At 35.1% G+C, this 13028-nt stretch overlaps 2 protein-coding genes and 1 pseudogene across 3 annotated transcripts in view; 2 read left to right on the top strand and 1 right to left on the bottom strand.

Annotated features, from left to right (window-relative positions):
* Nucleotides 1-1809: 1809 nt before the first annotated feature.
* Nucleotides 1810-2710, top strand: mespbb (mesoderm posterior bb; the record flags this gene model as incomplete). The annotated part of the gene is made up of 2 exons (XM_081355317.1): nucleotides 1810-2541; nucleotides 2660-2710. 2 exons carry the CDS (start codon nucleotides 1810-1812, stop codon nucleotides 2708-2710), a joined length of 783 nt encoding a protein of 260 aa, XP_081211443.1.
* Nucleotides 2711-7093: 4383 nt separating this feature from the next.
* Nucleotides 7094-8914, top strand: mespab (mesoderm posterior ab; the record flags this gene model as incomplete). The annotated part of the gene is made up of 4 exons (XM_081355832.1): nucleotides 7094-7111; nucleotides 7884-8015; nucleotides 8098-8739; nucleotides 8861-8914. The coding sequence occupies 4 exons, from the start codon at nucleotides 7094-7096 to the stop codon at nucleotides 8912-8914; spliced, it is 846 nt and encodes a 281-aa protein (XP_081211958.1).
* Nucleotides 8915-9633: 719 nt separating this feature from the next.
* Nucleotides 9634-13028, bottom strand: part of LOC308684567 (hereditary hemochromatosis protein-like) — an 85420-nt pseudogene continuing 82025 nt past the window's right edge. The window contains exons 7-8 of the transcript in view: nucleotides 10403-10519; nucleotides 9634-9716 (exon numbers count right to left, since the gene is read on the bottom strand). The product of the transcript in view is annotated as a hereditary hemochromatosis protein-like (transcript). The remainder of the gene's footprint in view (nucleotides 9717-10402; nucleotides 10520-13028) is intronic.

Here is a 13028-nt window from a genome sequence, read left to right as displayed (position 1 = left end):
ATGTAATTTATTCCTATGATGGCAAAGCTGAATTTTCAGCATCATTACTCCAGTCTTCAGTGTCACAATATCCTGATTTGATGTTCAAGAAACATTTCTTATTAATATTAATATTGCACAGTTTGAAATAGAAATAAGTGCACTTGAGGGATTCTGAGAAGATGACCTCTTGACTTGATCTCGGCGAGGTCACGGAGACTCTCGTGAACTGTGTCTCACAGGTTTAGCACCTATAGTGGTTCTCAAGGTGCCACTTCGAGGTGCCAGTCTAAACTCCCACACACTTACCCACACACCTTCAAAGAGTCCAAATATGTAGTCAATAGCTTTCTAAGATGTTTTCAAATCACATATTATTGATTTTTTTTAGTGTTTTGAGCCATTTTATAAATTTGAAATTAGCAGCATGTTGCAGCACACTATGCTAATCAATGCTAATGCTAATCAAAGTTTACAAAATGGAATCTAAAAGCTTTTAACAGTCTACAAATCAATGGGCTTTATTTCTCAAAAGTTTTTGCAGTAGATTAGTGTGATGGCTCTTAATATTGTTTAGCCAGCCTCATTAGCCCAGTTACATGTGTGGTGTGAAATTCCATTAAAGGTTCACACAGACAACTGACCAGTGGACCCTTTAATGTGACCCATTAGAGGTGTCGTTTAACACCTTGGCTGTGAGAGAATGACCCAAGCCTCTGTCCCCTTACAACTGTGACCTATTGACCACACATCATCGTCTGTATAATGGTTTCTTAATAATCAGAGAAAGCAGGGTATAGATTTATCCTTTATTTGATAATCAATGGCTATAAAACGTTGCATTAGGGAACTTTCTTGTTATAAATTATGCCATGTTTATTTGGCATAAAACTATATAAAAAAATGTTTTGTACGTACGTATGTATGTATGTATGTATGTATGTATGCATGTGTATATATATATATATATATATATACACACATATATATATGCATATATATACACACACACACATATATATATATATATATATATATATATATATATATATATATATATATATACACACATATATACACATGTATACACATATGTATATATATATATATCATATGTAAGCTTATAGATTTTACATATAACATTTCATATTTATTTATACTCCGTGGGGAATTTGAAATAATGATAGATATGGTACAAATAATATTTATTTTATTTTAAAAAATATATCATGTGATCATATTTTCAAAAATATTTGACTAATTATTCAAAGCTGACCATAGGACAGCGGCATGTGATATACAGTTATAAAACATTTTTTAATAAACATAAAAAAAAAATATATATATATCTTATCATGTTATTGACTACTGTATATTTTACTTGTTTATTGACTACTGTATATTTGACTGTATACTTTACAGTCTTTACAGTCTGCATTTTTTTTTTATTTGCCAAATGCTACTTAGCATGAATATTTTTTAATGAACCACTTTTTCACATATATTTCAATATCACTTTATCGTGTTTCTATTTATGGATTGGAAATAATCCAAATACTACTGGAGATCTTGATGTTAAAAACAGAAGAAAAAAAAGTTGATGCTGGGTAGGGGTGAAAAATCACACATTACCTGATGACTCATATCTGTAGGTTCCCACATCGGGACTGGACTTCTCTCCCTCTCTCACTGTAGTCTGGCCTGAGACAGACAGTGGTGGCCTGGAGAGGCCTGTGGAGGTGTCACTTCACACCTCTGAGGCCTGAGGCTGGTATAAATCCTCCCTCCAGCAAACCCTCCAGCATCACTGACCCTCTCTAACCACACAGAATGGACGTGTCTTCTCCACTCCTCCGCTACTTCACACAGAACTCCTGGAGCTGCCCGAGCTCAGACTCTGAGTTCTACAACATCTCATCTCCTGAGGCAGTGTCTCCTACCTCCTACATGGACTTCTCTCCTTCAGCCCAGCTTCAAAACAGTTCTTCTCCACCTTCCAGAGGTGCCAAAGCACCCGTTTCAGGTTCATTACATCAGGACGGTGCATGTTCCCGTGTCGGAACTAGAAGAATGCGCTCCAAGAACCCTAGCAAGCAAAGACAGAGTGCCAGTGAGAAAGAGAAGCTCAGAATGAGGGACTTGACCAAAGCTCTCAATCACCTCAGGACTTACTTACCTCCTTCAGTGGCTCCTGTCGGCCAAACCTTGACGAAGATCGAGACCCTTCGCCTCACTATCCGCTACATATCCTATCTGTCCGCTCAACTAGGCCTCAGCGAAGAGTCTCTCTGCCAGATGAGGGACCTTGGAGCTTCTAGATACCAAGAATCATCTCAATATCAGGGCAATTCAACGCCAGAGTATTGGGGATTCAGCACATCACATCAAGAACTGTGTCAAAGCACCTTCAGACCTTCAGAGCATGTCTTGAGGCAAACAGAAACAGATTGTCATCAGGTTTTCATGGGCATGGAAACACCTGCTTATGATGATTCCTTCAACTCCAGCTCAGAATCTCTTCTGGCCAGCCCTTTGTATGCAGATACAGCCACAACATATCAGGTGTGTACTTTGTTTATGCATATTGCGTGATTTATTGTTAATTCAATTTTCAAATGTGAATATTTTGCTTTCTAAATGCTGTATAAAATACTTACCATCTTTTGTCCTCTCTTTTTAGGGCTACAACAAAGCCGTCCACTATCCGGTTGCTCCGGAATTCTGGGGATAAAACTCTCATTGGACTAATATTTCAAACTTTTCAAATATTTTATTTTATGGACTCCGCTGTACAGTATTTAATGTATTTTAATATATTGTTTTATCTTATTTTAAGATGTCTATTTTAATATTATATATTTTGTATGTTATGTTTTTTGTACAAAAGTACTAATTTATTGATATTTATAATAAAAAAATTATCTAAATGTCACCGTTTTGGTTTTGTGTATTAATTTGAAACTGAAAATGAAATTAACTTTTTACTTCAAGATTTTGTTGAATTATAAATAAATAAAGGTTTTCACTTTTTAAAATCAACTTATTATATTATTATTATACAACTTACCTATATATATATATGGGGGAAAAAAATGCTAAAAGTTGATTTTATATATATATATATATAGTGTTCAGTGATCATTCTGGAATAGGTTTGAGAACATATTCATATCAAAATTCAAATAGCTTATTATAGGCTACATTTAAAGTTTTAAAATAGGCCAACATATTTAATATATATATTAGCATTTGACTGTCAAATTATTAAAATGCTAAAAGTTGATTTTATATATATATATATATATATTAAATATGTTGGCCTATTTTAAAACTTTAAATGTAGCCTATAATAAGCTATTTGAATTTTGATATGAATATGTTCCTATTCCAGAATATCTAACCTATTCCAGAATGATCACTGAGGCAACAGGAATCCCTGTTTGTTGGAGATACAGTATAATTGCAGAATTGTAGCACTATAGATCTTATTCACAGGTGAACAATGTGACTGTGATGGATAGACATACGTCACTTCCGTGGGTTGTAGGTCTACTGTTGTTTAATGTGATTTTGGATTGTTCTCCTTACGAAACACTGCAAAAATATCTTTCCAAGAATTTCAGTATAGACAAAAAAACTCCAGACAACATGAGTTGTGGAAAATTATAAGTGATCTAAGAGATTTAGCCTACACTTGATGGCATTGAAAACACGGTATGTCTATCCCTCAGTCACAGCCACGCTAGTCATAGTTACTATGGAGCTTAGGCTACGATTGCCTAACCCTGCACAACCACAAACCCTAACTTCACTATAACTATAAGCTCCACCATAACGAATGCCCAACCTCACCCACCACTAAAACTAACCTTAACAATAATATAATCTCCACCCTAACTTCCGGTCTGAGACTGCTGGATGGCGCTGCTGTCCTGCTGCAGTTGGTTAGTATTGGTTTGTTTAGTTGTGGTGAAATGTCTAATGTCTCCATAAGATGGCACAATTTTACAGCCACAAGCCACATGCAGCAGCACAGCAATGTTTTTATTGCATGACTCCTCCTCTTCATGTCATTCGAAATCACATACTTCCTAGAAGGTGAAAAAAGAAGTAGGCCTATGTCAGAATTCACAGTAGGCCTACTCAAAAAAAAAAAAAAAAAAAGTAGGCTAAAGGACCCGGATGATACTACTTCTGTAGATATTCTGAAGTGTGCATATGATGGGCACTTTACTATCCCATGAGGCCACGGGAGAGAATTAAAGAAATCTAAAAAAGGCCCCAGTGACAGGCAGTTACAGTGCTAATGGAGAAGCTTTGAGTCTCACCTTAGTCATTAACATGCAAATTACACCCCAAATCCTGATAATGGGCTTTTGCAGCCAGATTAACCACAGATTCAAGCAGATAAAGTTAATTTAATATGCGGTTAAAACCCAACATAAAGAAAAAGAAAAACAGCACAGCACAATGGCTTAAGCAAGACAAAATTGAAATATTATGATCCCTTTTTTGAAGGTTAAATGCTTCCTAACATATAAAGGCAGCTATAAGTGTTCATGTATATTAAAAAGCCATAACACATCATATAATCTGGGGGAAAAAATATTTGATTGACGACAACAACATGATTTTCTTCCCAATATTAGAATAATTTCACTTCAATTCAACTTTATTTGCATGTCACTTTTCATAATTTTTTTTTTCAAAGCAGCTTCACTGGAAATAGTGCCATATTGAATAAGCTGAAGGCGACAATGTCTAGAAAAACTCCCTAAAAAGATACTATTCTTGAACATTTGTACATCAAGAATGACATTTAACTTTTACATCCTTTTTTACATTATTATTTTACAAAAAAGAAAAAACCTTTGAGGCCCTCTGGTGGTCTAACGGACTAAATGAGACAGATAGAAGTTTCTTAAAGGGATAGTTCACCCAAAAATGTAAATTCTGTCATTATTTACTCACCCTCAAGTTGTTCTAAACCTGTAGGCCTATGAGTTTCTTTGTTCTACTGATGAACATAAAAGAAGATATTTTGAAGATTGCTGGTAATTATAAAACATTTTCTTATCGGCTGGTAATTCTGGTCCCCATTGACTTTTATAGTGTTTTTTTTATATATATATATATATATATATATATATATATATATATATATATATATATATATATATATATATATATATACTATGGAAGTCAAAGGGGAACCACAAATGTCTGGTTACCAATATTCTTCAAAATATATTCTTTTATGTGAAGATATTTTTGTTCTCCATCAGAACAAAGAAACTCATACAGGTTTAGAACAACTTGACAAAATTGTAAATGATGGTAAATTATGATAAAGATTGGTAAATGATGACAGAATTTAAATTTTTGGGTGAACTATCCCTTTAATTGGAACATCTTTCTCTCCAAGCATAAAATAGGTATATACCTTGCTTTATATATGGCCAGGTCAAATAATTAGCAAATATTTGTTTAAATATTTGAATATTCTAATCATTAAAAGCGCTTATTCTGCTTTCATCTCCACGTTTTTTAAAGCAAATGTAGTTTAAAATTTGCTAAATAAATGTCTAATTTCAGCATGTTTAATGTCTCATTTACATAATTAAATTGCATTAATATATTTTGACTCGAGATATCGTCCATTAAAAAACTCAAATCAGTCAGAAACTTAAATACAGCTTGTATCTTGATCAGAAAAACTGGGTTAAGAAATTATTAAAATATTATATGTAATATTTTTTTAGTATATTACACATTACGTTTTCAGATTACATTTTCAGATTACATTTATCAGATTACAAGTAGCTAAATTATATTTAATACTATTTAAACTCTACTATACAAATAAAACAAAAGAAATAACATGATATTCCCAAAGTCTTTCCAGCTCATTACACAAAAGCCTCACCGTCAGCTAAGCACTAATCAGGCCTGTGCAAATAAAAGCTCTTCTTAATGAACTACAGGTCAACAAAAAAGAGCATCTCGCACCTCTAAGTCTGGAGTGGATGATCCCGGCTTCAAAAGCCTGAACTTCATGCATCCTTATCTTCATAATCCTCTAATGCGAGAGGGGTCGGGCCGCTGCATGCGTTTCAGGACCGTCCCGAGGTGCGAGATACTGAGTAATTAGAACTAGGCCTCTGCTTTAGATACCCTTGACCCTGTGACTGATATGCTAATTTGCAACTCAATACACAGTTTACAGAGCACTGGGAGGAAAGGATTTAGACGATTTAGTTGTTTACCTCAAATCAACATTTAACCGAGGATAAGAAAAACACTTCAGATTGATGTGCTAATCGACCTTTGATGCTTTAGGAAAAACTAAGACGCTTTGAAAAGGGAGAAGTCAGCTCATTTGCAGGGAGGTCTGAGACTTTAAATCAACATTTCGGTGAATTAACGGTGACCAGTGACATTTTTAATGAGTTGAGCGCACAATTTGTGTTTTTTGAAGTTTGCGTTTGCTATTTAGTTTCGCGTTGTGTGAGTTTGCTATATTTTTTTAATCTAGTAGACCGTGTTAAATGCAAAAACCATGACCATTATGTCAGATGGACATTTGAAAGCCCTTCTGACCTCTTAGAACTTTCTCATTTTTAAATGTCATTTCTTCTGATCTTGTCTCAGATCAGTGTGTTGTCTGGGAACAGTCCAAATCTAATTATTTGAGGTCAGCACGGGGCAGGAAGGAGCAAAAAGTGACACGTTGAGGTCTGGGAACCATTTCCTCAGAGCTACTCACACTGAAGCTGCAATCCACAAGCCCAGGCCTGAGGAAGAGCTCACCTTACACCTCAGAGAAGAAAACAACAACAACCGGCAATATTTCATCTGGCTTCAAATCGAAAAGCAGATGCGTCATAAACAGCCATTTTGCACTAGTTGCGTTTTTAATTATATTGTCATTTGAAGTAAAACTGAGTTAAGTAAAACTGTGTTTTAAAAATCAACCATTTCAAATATGCCGTTTTTTATATATATATATATATCCTTCTTGAGTTCCCATGAGGTCATAAAAGGTAAAAGTCAGTTGTCTAAACAAAAACCTGTGAACAACTGACAGATTACAGGCTACACACTTCACGAAAAGATGTGTTACTCTGAGAGGGCAAGTATTTTATAAAAAGAACTTAAGACATTTAAATTTCTTTACTTACATTTACAACAAATAATAAACAATTTTATAAAGAATGAATGCATTAATAAATGTGGTCATGGTAAACCCACTCTTAAAAATACTGGGTTGTTTCAAGTCCATGTTTGGGTCAAATATGGACAAACCTACAAGGTTTTTAAAAAGTTATTATAAATTTAAACCAAAGGTGGGGTTTGTCCATATATGACCCTAATATGGGTTTAAACTATTTTTTTTAAATTATGGGGACCAAATTTCCATATTGTTTTTTTTTACCTTGTAGGGACATTGTTTTTTGGTCCCCATGAGGAAAACAGCTTATAAATCATACTAAATTTATTTATTTTTTATGTAAAAATGCAGAAAGTTGTGTGTGTGTGGTTTAGGTATTCCCTACATTATGGGGACAAAATGTCTAAAGATGGCAATATTTGAAACCCTTGACATTTTTTCGTCACCGTGAAGAAAACAGCTTATAAATCGTATTAAATTGTGTTTTTGACTAAGTTTTCTGTGATAGGTTTAGGGGTTAGGGGATAGAATATACAGTTTGTATAGTATTAAAATCATGTCTATGGAAAGTCCACATGAAATATGAAAACCCAACATGTAGTACTGAACTTAAATAAATAAAAACAAATGAAAAAAACTCTTTAATTGTAAATGTATATTGAACTTGTCCTGCACCGATGAATGTTATTTTACCACCTCCCACCTGTGCTTGAAGTGATGTGAGTTTTCCCAGAGACCCCCTGCCCCTGGTGTGACGTCTCTCTGCCGCTTTGAAATTCTTAAGCGCCTTGTGGAGGTGCAACATCACACCTCTTCATCCTGGATATATTGGGCTTCTGCCTCCAGCTCTTTAGCATTCACTCAGGTACCAGAGAACGAGAAGGAAACATCTCCTCAGCTGAAAGATCACAACCATGGAGTTTAACTTCTCTCCTTATATGCTCCAGGGAGCCAAATTCCAGTTTGAATCACCTACCAGCGTTGATGCTGGGTACTTCAGTGCCTGTGGAAGTCTTTCTCCGAGCTCCTCCATTGATTCGGGATGTTTTTCACCTCCTGCCAGCTGTTGGAGAGCTGGAAGACAACCGGAGGCTGCAGGGAAGCCCAACATCGACTGCATACCTGCTAAAAAAAACAGAATAATTCTTCCAGCTGAGGGAAAGAGACTTTCCAGGTCCAAAAACCCTGGAACGAAGCGTCAGACGGCCAGCGAAAGAGAGAAGCTCAGGATGAGGGATCTGACCAAAGCTCTCCATCATGTCCGAAACTACTTACCTCCTTCTGTGGCTCCTCCTGGACAAACCTTGACCAAGATTGAGACCCTTCGCCTCACTATTAGCTACATCTCGTACCTTTCTGCTCAGCTGGAACAGACTGAGACCTCCAACCATGAAACATCACCAAGATGCTTCTCACAAGATACTTCAGAAAGGCTTCAGACTGAAGCCTGGTGTCTGGATGGGCCAGAGGAACACGTGCAAGACAACGTCCAGAACTGTCCAACATTCACAGCCTTCAGCGATTCAACACAACACATGGAAAACAACTTTCCTTCTACTTCACACTTCAGAGATGCGCAATCCTATATGGTAAGGAGGCTTTTCTTTACACTGACACTGAATGTTTATTTAATAATGACCTAAGAGTTTTATTTGTTTGTTGCACAGTGATTTAATTGTGAGCTGAATTCCCTTTTTCTTCTTTTAACAGTTTCCCTGCACAACAACACATGACGCTACATACAGCCATCAGTTTTATCAATGAAGAACACAGAGAGGATACGCCAAAAGCAAGACTTTATTTGTTTGTTGCATTAATTATTTGTAATTATTTATCAGATAACATATTTTTCTATTGATTACATTTGTATATATTGCTTATTTATTGTCTTTTTCAATTAAATGCTTTAAAATATATGATAAAATTGCATTTTCTTTGTTTTTTCCTCATACATTTTTGAAAACACAATACAAACGCTGCTATAAAATCATTTTAGTGAGCACAAATACAAAAAATGACTTAATTAAATAATATAATTGGGAACAGCTGGTTAAAATTTACTGCAAAAAGAAATGAAATGAATTCATTGGCTACTACACTGAAAAAAGGGTGTATAATTTACTTTGAAACCATTTCTATTCAGAAATGTCTAGTAAATGTCACCAATAATACAAAGAAACAGCAAGTAACACATTGAATTAACATTAGTAGAAAACTGAAATAGTATTTTCGTGTAAAATGTATAGCATTAATCTTTTTACAGTGTATGGTGAAATACCTTTGGGATTTTATTGAATGACATAATTGTCTAAAATTATTTTCTTTACAGAAGCAATGAGATGCAGGCAATGCTATATGAGCATCTGTACAAAATATTAAAAAAAGATTTGTTTGTCATCTCAAGATTGAATATGTACTGAGTTATTACTGTTACTATTTTAACTTTTTTACAATAATCCAATCATCTTAATTTTACACTTAGTTCATTTACTTAATGCTTCACTCATCTGTGTAACTTCCTCTTCTGCTTCATGTGTTGATTTTGTGTCAGTGCTTTCTTCAGATGCTGAAAATGAAATCAAATTTTGATTAGTCAACAGAATCTGCGAATGAAAAATAATACATTATTAAATTACAAAATAAATATAATATTTATAGTATCCAGTAATCAACTGTAATTGTAAATAATACATTTTACTCTTTACTGCACTCTGATGTGATAATAATACAAAGATATATTTAATATTTACAAAGAATATTTAAAACAAATTACTCACTCGAAGCAGAGGAATAATCACCTTTAGATGATGCTAGAACATGAAAGAAAGTTAAAAAGCATTAATAAAAATTCCTTGAGGATATATCTAGGGCTGCATCTGAAATCGCATACTCTCTTGAGTATGTATGCTTATTTTGCAACCATTAAAAAAGTATGTTCTCTATATAGTATGAGTGTATGAATGTAATCTGGATCACGTGACCTGCCAGCGTCAGTTGAGTTGTTACACTGCACGCCATTCACAAATCCTCTACTGTGGCCTCATGGGATAGTAAAGTGTCCATTATATGTGCACTTCAGAATCTCGCTGAGAGTAATAGGTCATCCGGGGACTTTTTGCCTACTCTTTTATTTTGCACATACTTCTTTTGTCACTGTTTTTCGCCACTACTGTATAGTAAGGAAAAATGCGACTTTATAATATGTGACTTTAAATATGCTGTATTTTTCATTCCTTCCAGAGTAGATCCTACCTGCTCGTCTCCTCCTGTATTTATATATGACGGCTCCGGTCCCAAACACCAACAGCAGAGCCAAAACTATCAGCACTGGGAGAATCACTGATTTAAATGGTTCACCAGGATCAAATTCTAAAAACAAACACATTAAAAAGGACACAAACAAATGGCAAGCACTACTGGGAGATTTTATTATTTTCTCAAAACCAAATCATTACCTAAAGTGACGTGGAGTTTGTTGTCCAGACTGAGGTGTGTGGCAGAGCAGCTGTATTTGTGTTTGTCTGCACTGATCTCCAGACTCTTCCTCATCTGGTACGTCCCGTCACCATTGGGCAGCAGATCTCCTCCAGTGATCTCATGATCAGATACAGGCTGTCCATCTCTGAACAGGGTCAGGTTGATGTGACGAGGGTAAAATCCTGTTGCCAAACAACTCACACGAGACCCTCCAGAATCTGAGTTTGCTTTCTTGATCATTCTGACTCGCGGTTTCACTGTGGAAAACATGAATCATGAATATGGGAATACACTCATTTATGATGCAGTTTTTAGCATTCAGTAGACCTACAATTATGACACTCAAAGAAAAAAAAATCTTTCTACATTTTCTCAACTTGTAGATAATGTCAATTAACATTTTGTGAAGATTAAGCATCTGTTCACTCATAGAAAAAGTTTTTAAACTCATTTTCAAGCTATTTTGTCTCTATCATTTTGTGTCACCTTTCCTTTTATCTGTGACTCAAAAACCACACAAAATGTAATTGCTTTTATGGGCTGGCAGTGCATATCCAGTAAATGCAGGGGAGAAAACAGTGGAAAAGTACCTTTCCTCTTCCGTTGAGTTTCTCTCTTTTTAAGGTAACTCCTGAGATTCGTTGTGCAGTCTGGGTAAAGTGTATTTACATGAAGCCATTTGTTTATCTCCTGAAATAGAGTTGATCGTTTTTCTATGCCTTTATATGTGAACATGTCATCAAAAAAACATAATTCGTCTGTAGTGGAGCCATTAAAAGCAATCTTAGTGATCATTTGCCCGGGTTTGTCATTGTCCAACACTTCACACAGACTCAGTATCTGCAAAACTACAGGACCTGTTTAGATCAAGAAGAATATCAGATGTCAAAACACACTCCAGCATCTTATTTCAAGACTAACTGACCTCAATACTCCCAATATCAGTGCTTTAAAAGATTATGATATTTGTCTCAATGAACTTACCTGCTGTTGTGTTAAGCAATTTTCCTGCAAGTCTATGCAAAATAAAAGGACGGATATATTCCTTTATGCTATGACTTAAGTAATCACCCTCCTCATCTTCATTTGTTCTATTTCCTCTTGGAACGTAGCTGTTCTTCTCTGAATCAAAGTATCCAACTGTAATGTCATCCAACATATATAAAGCACTAAATGCAGGAAATGGCGTCTCTCCTTCAATGTAAGTTAGCAGCGCCCACCAGGAGTGAGAACCTGTGAGAAAAGGTATAAAAAAATCACTTTCTTTTCAGAATCTGAGACAAAGGCAGAATGTTCAGATCCTACAAAAACAAAGAAATAAGTTTGTGTAAATGTGTAAAATAAAAGGGTTGCAAAAAATGAAAATACATAAGACCTTGTGCAGAATCTGGTTCAAATGCAAATTCTATGAAACCCTACCTGTAAAAACAGCCGATGGAAATGAGAGCACACAGAGGAAAACTAATAATTTCATGTTGTTTCATTGCTACAACAGTCTTTATCTATACAGACATTTTCAGTATGTATCAGGTAACAAGGTTTGTAACAAGTTAAACAAGTTTATTTCCTGGAACAACCGTAACATGAGAGTTATGCCGCTTTTTTTAAGGTAACACATTGTTTCACTTTTAAAAAATAGCAATGTACAAATGGTGTTAAATCACAATTTTATTTAAATCTCAGATATATAGACTACATTTAGCACAGAGGGATAATTGTGGAAGAAGCATTAAAGTAACTGAGAAAATACACAGTCATTTTTAATAGCAAAGTGTAAAACATCATAAATAATCTTAAGATAAATAGTTGCTTTATGAATACTCCACTCTTCAGCGATTTGACAAATACAGTTGTTACGATTATGTTTGTGTATTTATGATCTGTGTCTTGTTATCAGATTCTGATTGGCTTCAGATCCTCTGACATCCTCTGGGATTCGTTCGTCTCCATGACGCTCCGCCGGAAGCTGGCTATAAAAGGCGACGCCAGCTGTCTTCAAGGAGGGCTTTGGTTGGGCTTTGGCTGTATGTGCGCGCGCCTCGTAGAGGTTTATTATGTAGCCCATGTTAGACATGTGTCCCTCATTTGCTGTCAATTTGTTTTTTTATTTAGTTCTTTAACTGTTGTGTTTAGTTTATTGATCGGTTTTGACCGTGTGTCGTCATCGTCCTCATAGAGAGCCTAAGTCCCTCCCCTCCGCTTCTGGCTCATGGGACCTTACTTCATGTTACTTATGTATTATTCAATTTTTTTTGTGTGTATTCATTGATATTAATCTATTACTAGCTTTTTTCCCCAAGTGCATTGAAGTGTATGTATTAAAATGGATTTAAAATATGTAATAAACCATTCTTATTTTGTATTTGGTTCAGTTTGTTTATTATAATAGAAGTTTATGGTA

This window comes from Scardinius erythrophthalmus (genome assembly GCF_964197995.2).
Source record: "Scardinius erythrophthalmus genome assembly, chromosome: 24".
Classification (NCBI taxonomy): domain Eukaryota; kingdom Metazoa; phylum Chordata; class Actinopteri; order Cypriniformes; family Leuciscidae; genus Scardinius; species Scardinius erythrophthalmus.
The sequence above is the reverse complement of the archived record's forward strand: the minus strand, read 5'-3'. Positions and strand labels throughout refer to the sequence as shown.